At 30.4% G+C, this 17,517-nt stretch overlaps 10 protein-coding genes and 1 non-coding gene across 11 annotated transcripts; 6 read left to right on the forward strand and 5 right to left on the reverse strand.

Moving 5' to 3' along the window:
* Window positions 1-1,019: 1,019 nt before the first annotated feature.
* FBA1 (fructose-bisphosphate aldolase FBA1) lies at window positions 1,020-2,105 on the forward strand (the record flags this gene model as incomplete). The annotated part of the gene is made up of 1 exon (XM_046079058.1): window positions 1,020-2,105. One exon carries the CDS (start codon window positions 1,020-1,022, stop codon window positions 2,103-2,105), a length of 1,086 nt encoding a protein of 361 aa, XP_045933805.1.
* Window positions 2,106-2,394: 289 nt separating this feature from the next.
* On the reverse strand, window positions 2,395-3,018 carry SCDLUD_004172 (uncharacterized protein; the record flags this gene model as incomplete). The annotated part of the gene is made up of 1 exon (XM_046079057.1): window positions 2,395-3,018. The coding sequence occupies one exon, from the start codon at window positions 3,016-3,018 to the stop codon at window positions 2,395-2,397; it is 624 nt and encodes a 207-aa protein (XP_045933806.1).
* A 435-nt stretch (window positions 3,019-3,453) lies between these two features.
* Window positions 3,454-3,960, forward strand: UBC7 (E2 ubiquitin-conjugating protein UBC7; the record flags this gene model as incomplete). Its single annotated transcript, XM_046079056.1, has 1 exon — window positions 3,454-3,960. The coding sequence occupies one exon, from the start codon at window positions 3,454-3,456 to the stop codon at window positions 3,958-3,960; it is 507 nt and encodes a 168-aa protein (XP_045933807.1).
* A 238-nt stretch (window positions 3,961-4,198) lies between these two features.
* Window positions 4,199-4,269, reverse strand: SCDLUD_004174. Its single transcript has one exon. It is a non-coding gene; the product is annotated as a tRNA-Gly (tRNA).
* A 534-nt stretch (window positions 4,270-4,803) lies between these two features.
* DCW1 (putative mannan endo-1,6-alpha-mannosidase) lies at window positions 4,804-6,171 on the forward strand (the record flags this gene model as incomplete). The annotated part of the gene is made up of 1 exon (XM_046079055.1): window positions 4,804-6,171. One exon carries the CDS (start codon window positions 4,804-4,806, stop codon window positions 6,169-6,171), a length of 1,368 nt encoding a protein of 455 aa, XP_045933808.1.
* A 287-nt stretch (window positions 6,172-6,458) lies between these two features.
* ANR2 (Anr2p) lies at window positions 6,459-7,799 on the reverse strand (the record flags this gene model as incomplete). Its single annotated transcript, XM_046079054.1, has 1 exon — window positions 6,459-7,799. One exon carries the CDS (start codon window positions 7,797-7,799, stop codon window positions 6,459-6,461), a length of 1,341 nt encoding a protein of 446 aa, XP_045933809.1.
* Window positions 7,800-8,219: 420 nt separating this feature from the next.
* Window positions 8,220-8,561, forward strand: SCDLUD_004177 (uncharacterized protein; the record flags this gene model as incomplete). The annotated part of the gene is made up of 1 exon (XM_046076740.1): window positions 8,220-8,561. One exon carries the CDS (start codon window positions 8,220-8,222, stop codon window positions 8,559-8,561), a length of 342 nt encoding a protein of 113 aa, XP_045933810.1.
* Window positions 8,562-9,040: 479 nt separating this feature from the next.
* On the reverse strand, window positions 9,041-10,510 carry MSS1 (Mss1p; the record flags this gene model as incomplete). The annotated part of the gene is made up of 1 exon (XM_046079053.1): window positions 9,041-10,510. One exon carries the CDS (start codon window positions 10,508-10,510, stop codon window positions 9,041-9,043), a length of 1,470 nt encoding a protein of 489 aa, XP_045933811.1.
* Window positions 10,511-11,154: 644 nt separating this feature from the next.
* Window positions 11,155-13,524, forward strand: SCDLUD_004179 (uncharacterized protein; the record flags this gene model as incomplete). The annotated part of the gene is made up of 1 exon (XM_046076739.1): window positions 11,155-13,524. One exon carries the CDS (start codon window positions 11,155-11,157, stop codon window positions 13,522-13,524), a length of 2,370 nt encoding a protein of 789 aa, XP_045933812.1.
* A 484-nt stretch (window positions 13,525-14,008) lies between these two features.
* On the forward strand, window positions 14,009-15,094 carry MRPL3 (mitochondrial 54S ribosomal protein mL44; the record flags this gene model as incomplete). Its single annotated transcript, XM_046079052.1, has 1 exon — window positions 14,009-15,094. One exon carries the CDS (start codon window positions 14,009-14,011, stop codon window positions 15,092-15,094), a length of 1,086 nt encoding a protein of 361 aa, XP_045933813.1.
* A 277-nt stretch (window positions 15,095-15,371) lies between these two features.
* Window positions 15,372-16,532, reverse strand: PEX12 (ubiquitin-protein ligase peroxin 12; the record flags this gene model as incomplete). Its single annotated transcript, XM_046079051.1, has 1 exon — window positions 15,372-16,532. The coding sequence occupies one exon, from the start codon at window positions 16,530-16,532 to the stop codon at window positions 15,372-15,374; it is 1,161 nt and encodes a 386-aa protein (XP_045933814.1).
* Window positions 16,533-17,517: the final 985 nt, after the last annotated feature.

A 17,517-nucleotide genomic window follows, 5' to 3' on the forward strand; every position in this document is an offset into this window, starting at 1 on the left:
AAAAAGCAGGGATATTATATATATAGGGAAAAAAAAAATAAAAAAAAAAAAAAATTAATTTAATATAGATAATATCGTAGCTATAATAATTTGTTATTACTTGTTAGCACAACAATATTATAGGAAGCTAAATGTTTATTTATATTTAGCTGCTAATTTAACTTAGTTTAGCTTCTCGAAGCTTCTTTGATAAATTCTATATATTTAGCTTCCACTATGTTTTTACAGTGAAGATTTTCCCGGGAGTATATTTCCTATACGTAGTCCTCCAGCTGTATTTTTTTTTTTAGTAAAAAAAGAATTAAATACACGTGATAAAAAATACATACGTTTCTTCAATACAATTTTACGTTATAATATATTTACTGGTACCTCATTTGATTTCTGCGTTGCTTTTTGACGTGAAGTTTACAAGTATCCAAAGTTGCTGCTTCTTTATTCGGCGTTTTGCAACATTGTGGATATGAAATTTAGATTTGAATCATTGTAGTGCAATACGATGCTCTTATCCATCATACCAACTAAGACGATGCCAATTAATCAGGTAATCCCACATTTTTTTTCTTTTTTTCTTTTTTTTAACGTTAAGTATCTAAATCTTGTTGCCGTTGCATGCTTACATATATTCTTCACTATCTCATTGTTTATTACATGATTACAATTAGTTAATCCGTTACTCTACGTATTTTGTGCTCGTCCATTCTTTCCGGGATAACATCAACCATCACCATCATAAAAAAAAAAAAAAAAAAAATTTGTCGTTGCTGTCAAAGTAAGTAATGAAAAAAAAAAAAGGGGGGAAGAAAAAGAAAATAAAAAAACAGAAAAAAAATATTATATAAGCAGCAAGATTTTCATTCATAAATCAAAATTGAAGTAATTAATTTCCAATATTTTTCTCTTTAATTCTAATATTTACAAAAAAAAATTATAAAAACCATCAAAGTACACTTATAATTTAAGTAAAGTACCTTTTATATCAAACAACCAAAAACAAATTTTAATCGAATATAATCAAAATGGGTGTCGAAGAAGTTTTATCTAGAAAGACCGGTGTTATTGTCGGTGAAGATGTTCACAAGTTGTTCAAATATGCTCACGAAAAAGGTTTCGCTATCCCAGCCGTTAACGTTACCTCTTCCTCCACTGTTGTTTCCGTTTTGGAAGCTGCTAGAGACTCCAAATCTCCAATCATCATTCAAACCTCTAACGGTGGTGCTGCTTACTTTGCTGGTAAGGGTATTGCTAACACTAACCAATACGCTTCTATCCACGGTGCTATTGCCGCCGCCCACTATGTTAGATCCATTGCTCCAAGTTACGGTGTCCCAGTTGTTTTGCACACTGACCACTGTGCCAAGAAATTGTTGCCATGGTTTGATGGTTTGTTAGATGCTGATGAAGCTTACTACAAGCAACACGGTGAACCATTGTTTTCCTCTCATATGTTGGATTTGTCTGAAGAACCAGATGAAGAAAACATTGGTTTGTGTGCTAAGTACTTCAAGAGAATGAGCAAGATGGACCAATGGTTGGAAATGGAAATTGGTATCACTGGTGGTGAAGAAGATGGTGTTAACAACGAACACATTCACGCTTCTCGTTTGTACACTACTCCAGAAACTGTTTACAAGGTTCACGAAGCTTTGTCCAAGATTTCTCCAAACTTTTCTATTGCTGCCTCTTTCGGTAACACTCACGGTATGTACAAACCAGGTAATGTTGTTTTGAAACCAGAATTGTTGGGTGACTATCAAAGTTACGCTGCCAAGCAATTGGGTTTGAAAGAAGGTTCTAAACCATTGTTTTTGGTTTTCCACGGTGGTTCCGGTTCCAGTGACAAAGAATTCACCACTGCCATCAAATTTGGTTGTGTCAAGGTTAACTTGGATACTGAATTGCAATATGCTTACTTGACTGGTATCAGAGACTACATCTTGACCAAGAAGGACTATCTTTCTTCCACTGTCGGTAACCCAGAAGGTGCTGGTAAGCCAAACAAGAAGTACTTTGACCCAAGAGTCTGGGTTAGAGAAGGTGAAAAGACTGAAACTGAAAAGGTTAAGGAAAGACTTCACGTTTTTAACGCTGACGGTCAATTGTAATGTCCTAATGAGAGTTTTTAATGATAAGTAAAATTTTTTTTTCCTATTTAGTTATATAAAGCAATACAGTTTTTTATTTATTAAAGATTTTCTTTTTTTTTCTTGAGTGTTGGGGCAATTTTGTTTTTCTAAGAAAAAATAAAAAGTGAACTCATTCCAGGTGGAACGTTAATTTTTAGCTATACATTGTGATTATATAGTATTTCTTTGGTGTTTTTTAGTACAATTTATTAGACTGTGATAGTGAACAAACAAGGGCCGAGGTTATTATATAGATACATATCGAATCTTAGACTTGTTGGCTTTCGATGGTAGAGTGGTAAACTGGATCATAGAATACGCCATGAGGTAAGACGATAAACAAAGCCACAAACAGAGTGTCCCAAATAATTTGCACAGGGCCGGAGACTATAATCAATGGAGCAACAACGATAATACCGAAAAAAATAAAACTTTTTTTGTGTATAGAGAAATTAGTTCTATAAATTGTAAATTCGTCGGATTCACCATTGGAATAAAGAAATTTCATTAATATACCAAAATATAATATAATAAATAAAAACGAAAAAAATAATGCAATTTTACCAACTGAAAAGGTATAGATTATTAAACCAAACAAAGTCAACACCAAGTAATTATAGTAGAAGTATTTAAAGTTGGGTAAAACTCTTGAGCTAAAAATTGTTGACATCGTAATCAAAAATGTTGTGAGACTGTTTAATGACTGTATTGAGTTTATTGGCTTGGTAAAGTGACCAAAGTTGAAAAATTCTTTTGGAAAAGATTTCAATTTTTCATTATAAAAGGATTTGAAATCATTTAATAAGACCGCAGATGTACTGTTGTCAGTGGAGTCATTGTTTAGTAAATTGTCTGTTGAGGCAGATGGGAACTGGCTTGGGATAAAACTCATATTATTTGTGCTTGGATATGTTATTTATTTTTTCAAGAACTTAATGTGTTTTGATAAACAAGGATAACTTTATATTCTGAATATTTGCTAAAATAAAAGAGAAAAAAAATGCTGGGAAAAAAAAAAAGAAAAAAAAGAAAAAAAAAAAAAAAGAAAAAAACCTTTGTGAAAACCGAAAGTCTCGGATAAAATGCATGAAAAACTTAATTTCCATGTACCGAGAAACAATTAAATTACAAACAAACAAAAAAAAAAAAAAAAAAAAAAAATTGGTATAGTGGCGGCAATCATTTTTACGAGCAAGTAGTTTTTCGCTAATTATTAAGACCAGTCGGCTTTAATATAATTATAATCATTAAAATTAGTTACTTTCATTTGGAAAAAAAAAAAAAAATTACAGCCAATACTATTAATACTAAAAAAAAGGCAACCATAATGCCACCATCCAGGGTCACAGCACAAAGACGATTACTGAAAGAACTGCAACATTTAAATAAAGATTGTCCTGAGGGTATCATAGCGGCCCCTATATCAGATGATAATCTATTTGAGTGGGATTGTTTAATCCAAGGGCCACCAGATTCACCATATGAAAATGGTGTTTTTAATGCAAAGTTGAATTTCCCTAGCGACTATCCATTAAGTCCACCAAAATTGATCTTTACACCAAGTATACTCCACCCAAATATTTATCCCAACGGAGAAGTTTGTATTTCTATATTACACCCACCTGGTGCTGATCCAAACATGTATGAATTAGCTGAGGAAAGATGGTCACCTGTTCAAAGCATTGAAAAAATATTATTAAGTGTCATGAGCATGTTGAGTGAACCTAATGTGGAAAGTGGTGCCAATATAGATGCCTGCAAGTTATGGAGGGATAATAGAAAGGAATATGAGAAACAAGTTAAAGATAACGTTAAGCACAGTTTAGGTTTATAGTTAAAAAAAAAAAAAAAAAAAAAAAAAAAGATTTTAATTTTTTTTTATGTTAATTTTTTAATTAATTTATCATTTTTCTTTTTTATTTTTTTTCTAATTGTTTTCTTTTATCGTCGTTTCAATTATACGTATGTGTATATATTATCAGTAATAATGAACACTTTTGATAATTTTTGATGTTACTTGGTTAGAAAATAACCTTTTGGCAAATAAAAAAAAAAAAAAATAAATAAACATTTGCATCGGCCGGGAATCGAACCCGGGGCCCAACGATGGCAACGTTGGATTTTACCACTAAACCACCGATGCTTTTATTGATGATTTGTGGAAATGGACAGGAACCACACAATGCGTTATAATACCTGCTATTAAAATACTTATTTGGACCAATTTTGATTCTTTTTCTTTAAATTTTATATTTATTTATATATAGATCAAGTAACAATTATCTCGAAAGGTGACCCTCTATATTTGTAGCAAATTACTTGAAGTTTTAATATTCTTGACAGTTTCCAATCTAACTGCATAGATATTACCATTTTTTTTTTCTTTTCTTTTCTTTTCTTTTCCTTTTTTTTTTAATCTTTTTAATAATCACGCTCCTTGTTTTGTTACTGCTGTTATTACTTAGTTTAATTATTTATTTATTTATTTTTTTTCTATTTTTTTTTTTTTTTTTTTGATACGAAAATAAACTATTTGTATCTTCAATCATCCAAATAGTACAACTCATATATTTTCACTACTCTATATAACCTATACAAAACGTTCAACTACTACTTGAAGAGCGAATAATAAGAGACCGTAGCTCAAAAGTTAAGAGCCAATACACATATATCTAAAATGAAAATTTATCAATATTTTCTATCACTGATATTTCTTTTATCATGTAAAGCATGGAAATCATCAGTTTCTGCCTTTTATTTTGATCTAGATAATTACACTTCTGTCGTAGATGCCAGCGAATTAGTTGCACAAGGTTTAATGGATTATTATAATGGTCTAGACTATGGTGAGACCATTGGGATGTTTACAGCACCATATTATTGGTGGGAAGCAGGCGCAGCTTGGACTTGCATGTTAGACTATTGGTTTATTCTTCAAAATGATACTTACAACACATTAATCAACCAGTCCTTATTGTACCAAACAGGTGAATACAATAATTATATTCCCTTAAATCAATCAACCACAGAAGGTAATGATGATCAAGCATTTTGGGGGATTGCTGCCATGACTGCTGCGGAGAGAAATTTTACTAACCCACCAGATGATGAACCACAATGGCTATATTTGGCTCAGGCTGTTTTCAACACCATGGCTTTGAGATGGGACAATACCACCTGTGGTGGTGGGTTAAGATGGCAAATTTTTGCCTGGAATAACGGTTATGATTATAAAAATAGTGTTGCAAATGGTGCGTTATTCCATCTCAGTGCTAGATTGGCGAGATATACTGCAAATAATTCATATGTTGACTGGTCCGTTAAGGTCTACGACTGGATGAAATCTATCGGCTTAATTAATGAGACTTGGTGGTTTGTTTATGATGGTGCCAATATTAATGGCACCGAATGTGAAACTCCAGAATATTTACAATGGACTTATAATCAGGGATTAGTTTTGGCAGGTTGCGCCTATTTATACAATTATACCAATGAAACATTATGGTACAATAGGACCATGAAATTTTTAGAAGGGTCATCTGTTTTTTTCAATTCGACTACCGGGGTTATGTACGAGGCAGCTTGTCAAGGTGCTGGCTCATGTAATACAGATCAGCGGTCCTTTAAGTCTTCATTCGCTAGATTTTTAGGTCTGACTGCCCAATTAGTCCCAGAAACCAGTGATAGAATCTTATCGTGGTTGAATATTAGTGCGTATAACGTTGCACAAAGTTGTACTGGTGGTACTGATGGTCATACCTGTGGGTTGAACTGGTTTAACATTGGTTGGGATGGTTATTATGGTTTAGGTGAACAAATGTCTGCATTAGAGGTTGTTTTAAATACCCAAATTTTACACAGACCTGCTCCATATACTGCATTTGATGGTGGTTCTTCTAAAGGTAATGGTTCTGCCGGTACTGAAAGTCATCCAACCAATTTATCACCATTGACTATCGATAGGGGTGATAAAGCTGGTGCCGGAATTATAACAGCGGTGGTGGGTATATCATTGATTGCGGCGGGTGTATGGTTGGTTGTTTAGATTTTTTCTCTTTCTTTTTCTTTTTCTTTTTTTTTTTTTTTTTTTTTTAAATATTTGTTTTAAATATTTGTTTTAAAAATCCTTATGTTGTTAAGTCTATGTAATTATATATATGCACCTCTACAATTATTAATATACTTTAAAGGTACATTTTGTTAATCGCATGGGATAAAGTTTATAATTGTTATACATATATTCTACGCATCGATAAAACGATACATACTTCTCTCTCTCTCTCTCTCTCTCTCTCTCTCTTCTTTTATATAAAGGCTGCCTTTGTTTATAAATTATAAGAAAAGCTTGGTATCAAACCATTTGACACTAACATTTTTAGTATTGTCTATTTTATTTGCCAACCTTTTAACAAAATCTATATCTTGATTACTAAACCCATCGAGTCCTAGTTTCATTAATTCACTTGACAGTATTATGTTCTTACTAGCAACACTGGACTCATCTCTTTGCAAAAATTCATTGATACAATTCAATACCTTTTCTGTACGGGTTCTAAAGATATCCATATCAATAGGAGGTTCTATGCCTCCCTCGTAGTTGAGCAGACCACTATCTTCACTTTCATTGCCAGTAGATCTATCAAACCCTGTCTTTAAAAATTTTTGTTGATACGGTGGAGCAATGGTACCCAGACTCAAAATAAGGTACAGATTATCAATAAAAAACTGAAACCAGCTTCTATTTTCTACATTATGGGGATTAATTTTACTTCCTCTCATTTTCCATAAATCCAATGGTGTAACTTGTATTCTTTTCTGATAATAATTGTACATTCCTATCTCGTTTTTTTTTAAAACTAGTAATTTATCATATAACGGTATTGTCCATTCTTTTACAATTGAATCACCAGTTGAAGCTACATAACCTTTAACCTCACCATTGTCATTTCCATTATACTCTTCAGAAATATATTTGTTTTCCAAGTAACTCATATCATGTAAACCAATGTTGTAAAATGGTTCTTCTAGCCCATTAGAAATGGTGAACAAATAATACACCAAAGTACTTAAATCATCAAAGGAATAAGCATAATCCTCATTTATGATTATTATTCTTTCATTTAACAAGCACGCTTTCCAAAGAGGAAAAATTAATGGCCCTAAATCCTTAAATAGACCCGTGGGTAAATACCTTTTGGTTTGATTATCTGGTGTAAGTTTAAATTTAACTAAGCAGTCTCTCAAATTCCCAAAATTACGAGCTTTGATGTCAATTGTTTGTATCAATTCTTTTAAAATACCAACATAGGAATATGGATCAGTAGCTGATGTCCTGAGAGCAATGCCTAAACTGTACATTTCCAGCAAACTTCTGTCCACATGTGTAGAATAACTTTTTGCGGCACATTCAGATGCGTTTGATTTAAAAACAGAAATACCTTGAAAATGTTCATTAAAAGTTTTTGTGTTTTTCTTTGGAACAATAAACTGTACCACGTCTAAGTCCTTAGCTTCATGTAAGCCCGATGGCAAAGTCTTAAATTCAATATTTGTTAAGTCGACGATTTCATTCCCTATTTGGTTTTCATTTTGTAGATTTTCATTCCATAGTAATTCATTTCCCTTTTTCACATCAAAGCTGGTAACAAATACGCTTATAATGTCATTGCTCATTTTGCAAAAGGGTTTGCTTAGTTTATAAAGGAGAAGAAAGTAAACTGGCCAAAGGTAATTCTTTTAGATGGTTTTTATTTTAATATTATTTTAAAAGGTAAACTTTTAAAAAGAAATATAAATTATATGCCTCTTTTTTCTTTTTCTTTTTCTTTTTTTTTTTTTTTGCACAATTTTTTATAATCGGTTGTTAAAAAATCAGGGAAAAAGTTTATTTTTGAATTTATAGCGTATTATTTTTTTTTTGCTCAGAAAAAAAAAAAATTGGAAACGACGAAACAAGAAAAGTATTTAAATATAAACAATTATGATAAAAAGCATAAGCAAATATAATTCTATTTGATAAACACATAAGGTACCTCTTGGGCAATAAACTGTTTTACTTCCTTAACAAAAACAATAAAAACAACGGAATAATACATGAGCTCAAATAGTAAAAAAGTTTGGAAAGATAACCTAGATCATTTTGTAACAAATATTCAAGAAAACATAGATAAAACTGTTTCTAAAGAAGTCATTATAGCCAACGAACAGACTAACAAACTCCTTTGCGAGTTGGAAGAATTAAATAAAAAACAACAAGACCAGCAAAATGGTATTATTGACCAAGAAGATTTGATCAAAAAAAGGAAGCAATTTTTAAATATGAAAGAAAACATGAGTGAAAAAATAAAAAATATTGAGACACATGTAGATCGTTTAGAAAAAATGTATGATGATCTTATAAATTATCAAAAAAAGGTCAAAAAGTCAAAAAAATGAATAAAAAAATGTAAAAATTAAACCTTTATTAATATATATACATGTACACTGTTTTTTTTGATTAAAATTTTTATACTTTTAGCTTCCAAAATAATATACTATGTTGCTAATAAAAAAACATGATTACGATGAGTAAAGTGCTCTTTTTGAGTTTCGAGCGGTATTTTCATATTTGCTTAATGAAACTTCAGGCCATATTTTAATGTTAAAACTTTAAACTTTAATTGCGAAAAGTACAAATTTTGCACAATTAGTGGAATTACATTTTTTGTTAACACTTTTTTATGACAAATAAAATAAAATAAAATAAAAATAAATAAATTAAAAAAAAAAGTTTAATGAGTTATTAGGTGCAGCATTTGACTGCTATTGATATAATATAAACAGATATATATATATCCACAAATTTGATCATCACACTCGTATATGCGCTAATAACTACACATATATGTAGCGATAATAAACAAAATTTGGATACTCTATTTTCCTACACAAAAATTAGAAAATACAACTCCCAGGACTTCTTCTACTCCAATGGTTTCACCAGTGATTTTACCTATACCTTCTGAAGCTATATTCAAACCTTCAGATGCCATAACTACATCATCTAAAGCTTTAGCATTTTGAAATTCTTTTAGCCCATACAGCACATCATTATGCAAAATTTCTTCTACCCGCTTTGATACAATTATTGGACCAGTTTCATCATTTGAATTTGTTATTTCTTGGAATTTGCTAATTAAACTCCCCATTAATTCCTCAACACCAGTATTCTCTACACACGATATGGCGCATATTGGATAGTTCCCGTTAAGTTTTTTGCTAATACTTTCTTTAATACCCGCAAGTTGGTTTCTATCTTTGAGCAAATCTGTTTTAGTTAATACTATAAAAACTTCTTTTCGCTTCAAGCTGGTATTAAAATGTTCTAGCATATCCTCGGAAATAAAATTTCCAGAAGGATTTGCTGAATCAACCAGTAACAGTACAATATCACTATGTACACTTTTCAGTTTAGCCCTTTCAATTCCTTGCAATTCAATTTCATCTGAACTTTTGTTTCGTATACCTGCGGTATCACATATTACTACTTTATAACCTTCCAGGTCCAACATTACGTCTATGCTGTCTCGAGTAGTTCCAGGTATATTACTAACAATTGCTACATTGTCGTCGACCATTGTATTTAAAAGAGATGATTTCCCAGCATTTGGCTCGCCAATCAAAGCCAATTTAATACCGGCTTTCAAAATATTTGATTTTTCTAATTTTTTAACAAAACTACTTATATCTCCCTTTAAAAGCTCCACATTTCTCGAGACCCCATTAAAAATGTTGTCTATATCTTCAATATCTGCATCTTCTCCGAAATCTATAATAGCTGTCAATTGTGCCATGTTTTCCAAAATAGATTTTCTCCAGCTCGAAAATAGCACTTTGTTTTCACCATTAAAACTTGATAATGCACTTTTTCTTTGAGATTCAGTTTCAGCATCAATTAAATCACCAATTCCTTCAAGCTGGGTTAAATCTGCTCTTCCATTTTGAAATGCCCTTTTAGAAAATTCACCCGGTTGAGCATACCTAATAGATATATTTTCTTCACTACTATTACTATGTAAACTTTGAATACTTTTCAAAACGCCATTTGTAACTGCTTTCCCACCATGTAAATGAACTTCCAATATGTCTTCGCCAGTAAAAGTCTTTGGTTCTTCGAAAAATAAAACAAGTGCTTGGTCTAATAACTTCCCGTTTTTTTGGGGTTCATAAATCTTCCTCAAAGAAGCCCTTCTTGGTATTGGAGCTGCTTTTGATTTAGTTAATTTGTGATATATATACTTGGCTTTAGCACCTGATATTCTTATTACTGCTATCGCTGACCTCTGACCCGGCGGTGTTGATAACGCGTAGATCGTAGGTAAATATGAAGTTAATGATCTATGCATTTTCTTTTTTTATTTTAATGATTAATTAGGCAACGATTCCAGTGGACAAAGTGTGATTATAATGTCAAGTTTTTGAAATAGGTATTGATTCCAAATGAATGCGTTTAATTGATAGTTTTTTTGTTGACGGTGTAACATTTTTTGGTTAAAAAAAAATAAAAAAAAAAAAAAAAAAAAGAACTTAAATGCTTATTCCGATAATAACCGGGCTAAACAAGTTTGAGTCCGAGATTTCGATTTTTTAATGTTTGTGTGTGTGTAATGTAATAGCAAAACAATATTTCGTTATAAAGTAAAATGCACTGTCACTTTAACGTGTCAGCAGACGTCGAAAAAAAGTTTTTGTGACTAGAGCAAGAAAAGCTTATTAGTTTAAATAACCTCTCTTAGAATAATATATTTATCTAATCAGAAATAAAAAAAACCAAATCATAGTTTATTTATCTATTTTGTGTCAAATAATAACAACTTGTTTTGCGGTTGAAAACTGAAGATAAGAAAAAAAAAAAAAAAAAAAAAAAATAAAATAAAACTTTATGTAATAAAATGCATGTTACTTTGTTTCTTCTTTTTTGGCCCTTGTATAAAATTGATCAAACTATAAAATATCACAGTTTTAAATATCAGCAAGGACAAAATAAAAAATGAGTGCTTTACAAAGTATCTTGCTTACTTTAGCACATCAGTTGCTTTTTTTATGTGTGTGTGTATTGGCAACTGGTTTAGAAAATGACGGAGAAAAAGAGATATATAGTTTACTTTCTACCAACATTCAAGAACCTCCATTAATTTTTAACGAAGTGCTTTACTCAAAACTTAGTAGCAGCAATATAAAAACAACATTCGCCAAATTAAATGCTGATGACAAAAACAATATAAATAATGAATATAAAGATGAAATTAATAATAAACAGTTATTCGATTCAAAAAAAGAATCATATAAAAATAGTGTTTATTCGAATATTGACAAAAATTTTATAGATAAACAAGATAAAAAGCCAGTATATTCCTCGTTGTCACCCCAGGGTTACTCATGGGCTTTGGATGGAAAAGACAAAAATAAAATTGTAACTTTTATTCCAGAAAAAAATGTGGATACTGGTGCTGAAGATATAATATCTAATGAATTAGTAGAACTTATTATTTCGGCAGCAAATCCAAAACTGCATATTGAACCAACAAAGCCCGTAATTTATTCCACTTCTCCATCTAATATTAAACCACTTAACTCATATCCCACAATATTACTACCATCACAAATCCACTCTATTTCCTATAAAAATGAGGAATTATTACAAAATCCAGTAACATCACCAATTGTGCAACCATCACCTACATCAGATAATAGCATTGAAAAATTGATTAAGAACTTTCTAAATAATCTTATAGAAAATGGGTTTTTACAGAGCAAAGCAGCAAATAATGAACAATTGAAACCACAAAAACAACAACTACAAAACCAAGATATTTTTTTTGCCAGATCCACCAACACACCAACAACAAATGCTTTATACAGCGGTAGTATTGAAGATGAATTATTTAAAAGTCAACTCACAAAGAAAAATACAATATCAACACCCTCAGTGTCAAAGAAAAAAGTACCAATCAACACTTTTATTGATTTATCTAACGATGATGCTGGACTTACTACTAAAGAAAATAAAAAAACAATGGAAGAGAAGGAGAGTAATTTTGAAATTGCTTTTCTGAATTATATTCGTTTACATGAAAAAGAAATTTTGGACAGCCTAGCAGCTGCATTTAAGGAAAAACTGAGCAAAAACCTAAACACAGATTTAATAGAAAATGTAAAAAGTAATACTGCTGATGTTAGCAATAATTTGGAATATACTTTAAACGAGCCTATTATTTTTCCTGAAAAAATGTTGGTAGGCAATGATATCAAGTTGAATGCAGATGCAGAAAACCAGCAACAACTTTCAGTTGAAGACCTAAAACTGTTTATAAATAAACTTTTTCAAGCCTTAGAAGTCAAAAATACTGATATTAAGAGTGATCCTATGACTAACTTGAAAAAAATTTTCAGTAATTTCAAAACGTTTGATTTTGATGGAACACGAGAAGAAAATATTAACAAATATAGAGATGATTCTATTGGAAATTTGGTTGAAAAAGTCCCAATTTTTTCAGACTATTCTAACGGAAATAATTTAGCTAAAGATAATGTCCAGACTATTGGTATGACTAATACTGCAGACACTCCATTTAGAAGTTATGGAATAACAGAAAATAGCCAGATAGCTTTTGAAAATAAAAAAACTCAAGACAAAATAACAGGCAATTTGCTTTTTGTCAATAAAGAACAACCAATAAGTCAATCAGATAGTCTGCTTTCTGATGGAGCAGATGAAAAATCATTTAATAACTTAGAGAGAACATCAAATGAAATAACAACTAGGAATGGTAATTATCTAAATTACATCGGTTTAATGGAACCAGCAAAAACTTTAGAAACATCTGTTACAAGTACCATTAATGATTTTATTTTAAACGAGGTCCCAAGTTCGCCTGGAAAATTCCAAAATTTAATAGAACCAAAATTGCTAGTGCCGGCAGGGCATTCCAAAAATACATATACTAAGCTGGATATTAATAATGGTAAAGTGCTGAATTCTAGCAGTAGCAATGCCACACAACAAAACTTGAAAATAGATAGTGGTCACAATAGATTAATAAACAAAATGAAAACAAATGAAACGGTAGATTTAGATAGCAGGATTGATAATAATGATGATAAAGACAATAACAAAATGAGCAGAATAAAAGCTTTTTTTGCCAAGTTTCTGGGGGTTTTCAAAAAAGATAATAAAAAAGACAAGATTAATGAGGACATTAAAACACAAGATGTCTATAGAAATGGTATAAACGATTTTGAGTTTGATGATGTTAAAGATGTACCATTTGGAATAACTGAATCAGCGGGAATCCAAATTAAAACATGGTCTATTATGGGACTGGTTGTGTTGATTATTACAACAACATTACTTTTTTAAAAAAATAAACAGTTTAATATTATTTAAATAGTTTTTGTATTAGTAATATTACGAATATTCTTTTTTCTCTTTTAGCATTGAATCTTTATGGCTAGAAAAGTTTTAATTGTAGTTCAAGGCCAACATTTACCCGGTCTGTGTACAAAGCATTTCATACGAAGCGTTTGTTTTACTTCAATTTTTATTTTTTTTTTTTTTTTTTTTTTTGTTAAAGGAAAAAAAATTTTTTTTGTTTTTGAGTTGAAGAAAATTTTTTTTTTTTTTTTTTTTTTATCCCAACTTCTTCCCTTCTTGGTATAATTTGTTTTGTCTCTGACTTGACTTCTTCACAAACTTATTCCAATATAACAAAATTGATCAGTCCAAGTTGAACACATCCCAGAGAAGGCAATAACATACGAAAAGAAAGTATTGTAAAAGTATTCTAAGTTCAGTTTGCAGTTATCACTAAAAAGAAAAGGGTATAAAATATAACTTTTAAAAAATGTTATCTAGTAGTCTCAGAAGTAATAGCAGAATAATTATAAGATCAGTTTACAAACAATCAATCATTAGATCTTTTCAAACACAGCCTTTCAAACAACAACAGAAAAGCGCAGCTACAACAAATAATAACGTTACTATTCCAAATAAAAACGTTATTACTACACCCTATTTAAATAACTATAAAAAATATTATCAATTGTTACAAACAGCAATTCAAACCACACCAGATGAATTAGTATCAAAGTCACCAAAGCTCGTTTCTTTACATCACAGGTTAAACTTACCGTTGAATTTTAAGCTATCTACATTATCCAGGTGTTTAAATTGTCGCAGTAGCTCCATTAGTGATAAATCAAGTGATAATCATGGTCTGAATATTTTAGGTAAGAACCTATTGACATTTTATGTGACAGAACATTTAATGAAGAAATATCCTCGTTTACCTACTGTTATATTAAATGCTGCTATTGATGCATACATTTCTTCTGATGTTTTGTATCAAATTGGCAAACATATATGGGGTATTGAACTTGAAAATGATACGATCATGAATAGATATTTGTCTAAAGAACCAATTTATCATACGTTAGGTAAGCTAAGATTCTATAATAATATATTACCAAAGGAAAAGGGCATAGAAGTTATCAAAAGCAAATCTTTAAGTGAAAAAGATGCGTATGGTTTGGCAGTGAGAAGTATAATTGCAGGGATATATATACAAGCAGAGAAATCACCTTTAGAAGTGGCAGAGAAATTCATTTCTGAACATATTTTATCTAGAAAATTGGATGTTTCTGCCTTATTCCAGTTTGAACAGCCAACTAGAGAATTAGCTGTTTTATGTCATCGTGAAGGTCTTCAACAGCCTATTAGCAGATTATTGGCTGAAAATGGTCGTTTATCTAAAGCACCTCTTTTTATTGTGGGTGTTTTCAGTGGGGGTGAAGAATTAGGTCAAGGGTATGGTAGTTCCTTGAAGGAGGCTAAGGCTAGAGCTGCTACGGATGCCTTACTTAAATGGTACTGTTATGAGCCCACCACAAAACAGGCGCCTGTTATCGATGCAGGCCCTGTGATTGTTTAAACAGACACCATGGGAGCCAAACCTAAGAATACAGTCACTAGTTTTGAGCACCAAAATAATTTGATGTTTTTTTTTTTTTTTATTTTTTTTTCTTTTTTGTTTTTTTTTTTATATTTATAGTTTAAAAACAAAAAAAAAATAAAAATAAAAAAAAAAAAAGTCATCACCTGTATATATCAGTATATATGAAAATATTTAGTAAGAATAATAAACAAATGAATATAAGAACTTACATTGAATCAATCACATATTCCTAATGAAAAGATAATAAAATAACCTATATTAATAACTTACGAACACTATTTTCTATATTATGTAGCAATATCCTTCCGGTAACAGGACATTTTTTCTCCCTTTTCCGTTCTTCCTTTTCATCACCATCAGTATCATTTAAGTACCCTACAATGCATGGATAACAGAACACATATCCTGTTTCTAACATTGCAGGATTAGTAATCGTGGAATTGCATAGTCTACAAATATGAGAGGAATCATCATTATAATGACGAGAATTATTATATATTGCTAGTGGGGTAGGCACATAACGATCTATGTCGTTCAATTTTTTTTTTATAGTGCCTAATAAATCTTGGGAGTTATAATGTTGGATCACTTGGATGGCGTAGATAATAATAATAAACAGTCTACTGCCTATATTACTCTTGACATTAGACAAAACAGATTTTATATATTTTAAAATTTTGTTTGACGAGAACGAATAATGAGTCAATCTATTATTTATGGGGATAAGGTTATTGTCATTAGAACTCTTAGTGTGTGGTTCTTCTTTTTCTATAAACCTTCTAAATCCCACAGAAAACAGATTATCCAATAATGTAGTGGATTTGGTTAGTTTCTTTAGAAATAGTAATTTAACACCAAAGTTTAGAATTTTCCAAAGTTTCTGGAATATAGGCCAATATTTAATGAAAAGGGATTCTAACAAGGTGTATGTGTAATCGTCATCGACCTCATATTCACCAGTAGTAGGGTTTATTTTTGTCTCAAACTTTCTTTTTAAGATAGATGCATATAGTCTGTCCAATTTATTAACCAAATATTGGCTAATATTTTTCTCATAAAGTATGACCATAATCTGCAGTAAAGTAAGTTTACCGGTAGTATTGGCAGTATTATACCTTTGTAGGCCATAATTTTTTTCAATAAAAGTGGCATTATCCCCACTGTTTAGAAATTTATAGCCAATAATTAAATTATACAATGTCCACCATTCCTCAAATGAATTATGAATTTTAAAGGTGTACTTATTGGGAAATCTACTGGTTAATTGAGCTACAGCATATCTTGCAGCAGGTGTAAACAAATCTTCAATTTCGTTGGATTCTATGATTTCTAATAGACTGGGTGTATCTTCAAGCGTACTTGTTACATTATTGTGAAGTATAGGAGCAAGTATTGAAGTTAATATATAGTTCATTTTTTGTTTTTGTTTTTGATGTAGTTGGATAAGGGGGGATTGTTGTAGTGATTATATTATGTTTTTGAACTATACTTTCGGTGGTTATATTTTCCATTGATATGATAGGAAATAAAATAGTTGAATAAAGAAATGATAAGCGTTATAAACAGCTGCAATTGTGAAAAATATCATTTTTATATACTCCGCGGCAATTACTGCAGTATTTTTTTTTTTTTTTCTTCTTTTTATTTATCGGACTACCAGCTGGCACAAAAGATTTATGTCTCGGATAAAACAGTTGTGGAATGCCTGCGAGAGTGATCCTTTTTATATTTTTATAATAACCGCTTTTAAAATATTTGCTCAAATAATCGTAATTTGTGTTGTTGGTCTTTTTTTTATTGCATTGTATTTTATTTCTTTCCACGTCGTATTTGAATAATCAATAAAAATGAACCTTATAAAAAAGAAAAGAAAAGTTGAGCAAATTTATATCATACAAGAAAAAAAATTTATTTATTTTGTTGTTGTATTTTCTTTCTTTGTTTCTTTATTCACTTAATTATAAAACAAACTAGAAAATAGAATAAAATATTATCAAAAACTAAATCTGCTTATTCTTCTCATAACAACCAAGCAATTATCTTAACAATCCATAATTCCATCATCAAATGTCATCTATTTAGACTCAAAACATTTGATTAATATAAAATCAATAAAAAAAAGAAAACCACTCACTCATCATCCTACACCCTTGATATAGTTGTATTAGAATTATATTATCCAATAAATATAATTTCAATCATCATATACATAAATTAACTTTTCCTTTTTTTTTTTTCTTTTTTTTTTTCCCCCCATCTTTTCCTTTTTTTCCTTTTTTTTTTTTTTAATTTTATTTCCCTTTTCAGTTGTTTTTTTTTTTTTTTTTTTTTTGTCTTTTTTTTTAACTTTTTTTTTTTTTTTTTCTCATTCCTATCTCTTCTTTTAGTCTTTTCTCCCT

The sequence above is a fragment of the Saccharomycodes ludwigii genome, chromosome V (assembly GCF_020623625.1).
Source record: "Saccharomycodes ludwigii strain NBRC 1722 chromosome V, whole genome shotgun sequence".
Lineage (NCBI taxonomy): Eukaryota > Fungi > Ascomycota > Saccharomycetes > Saccharomycodales > Saccharomycodaceae > Saccharomycodes > Saccharomycodes ludwigii.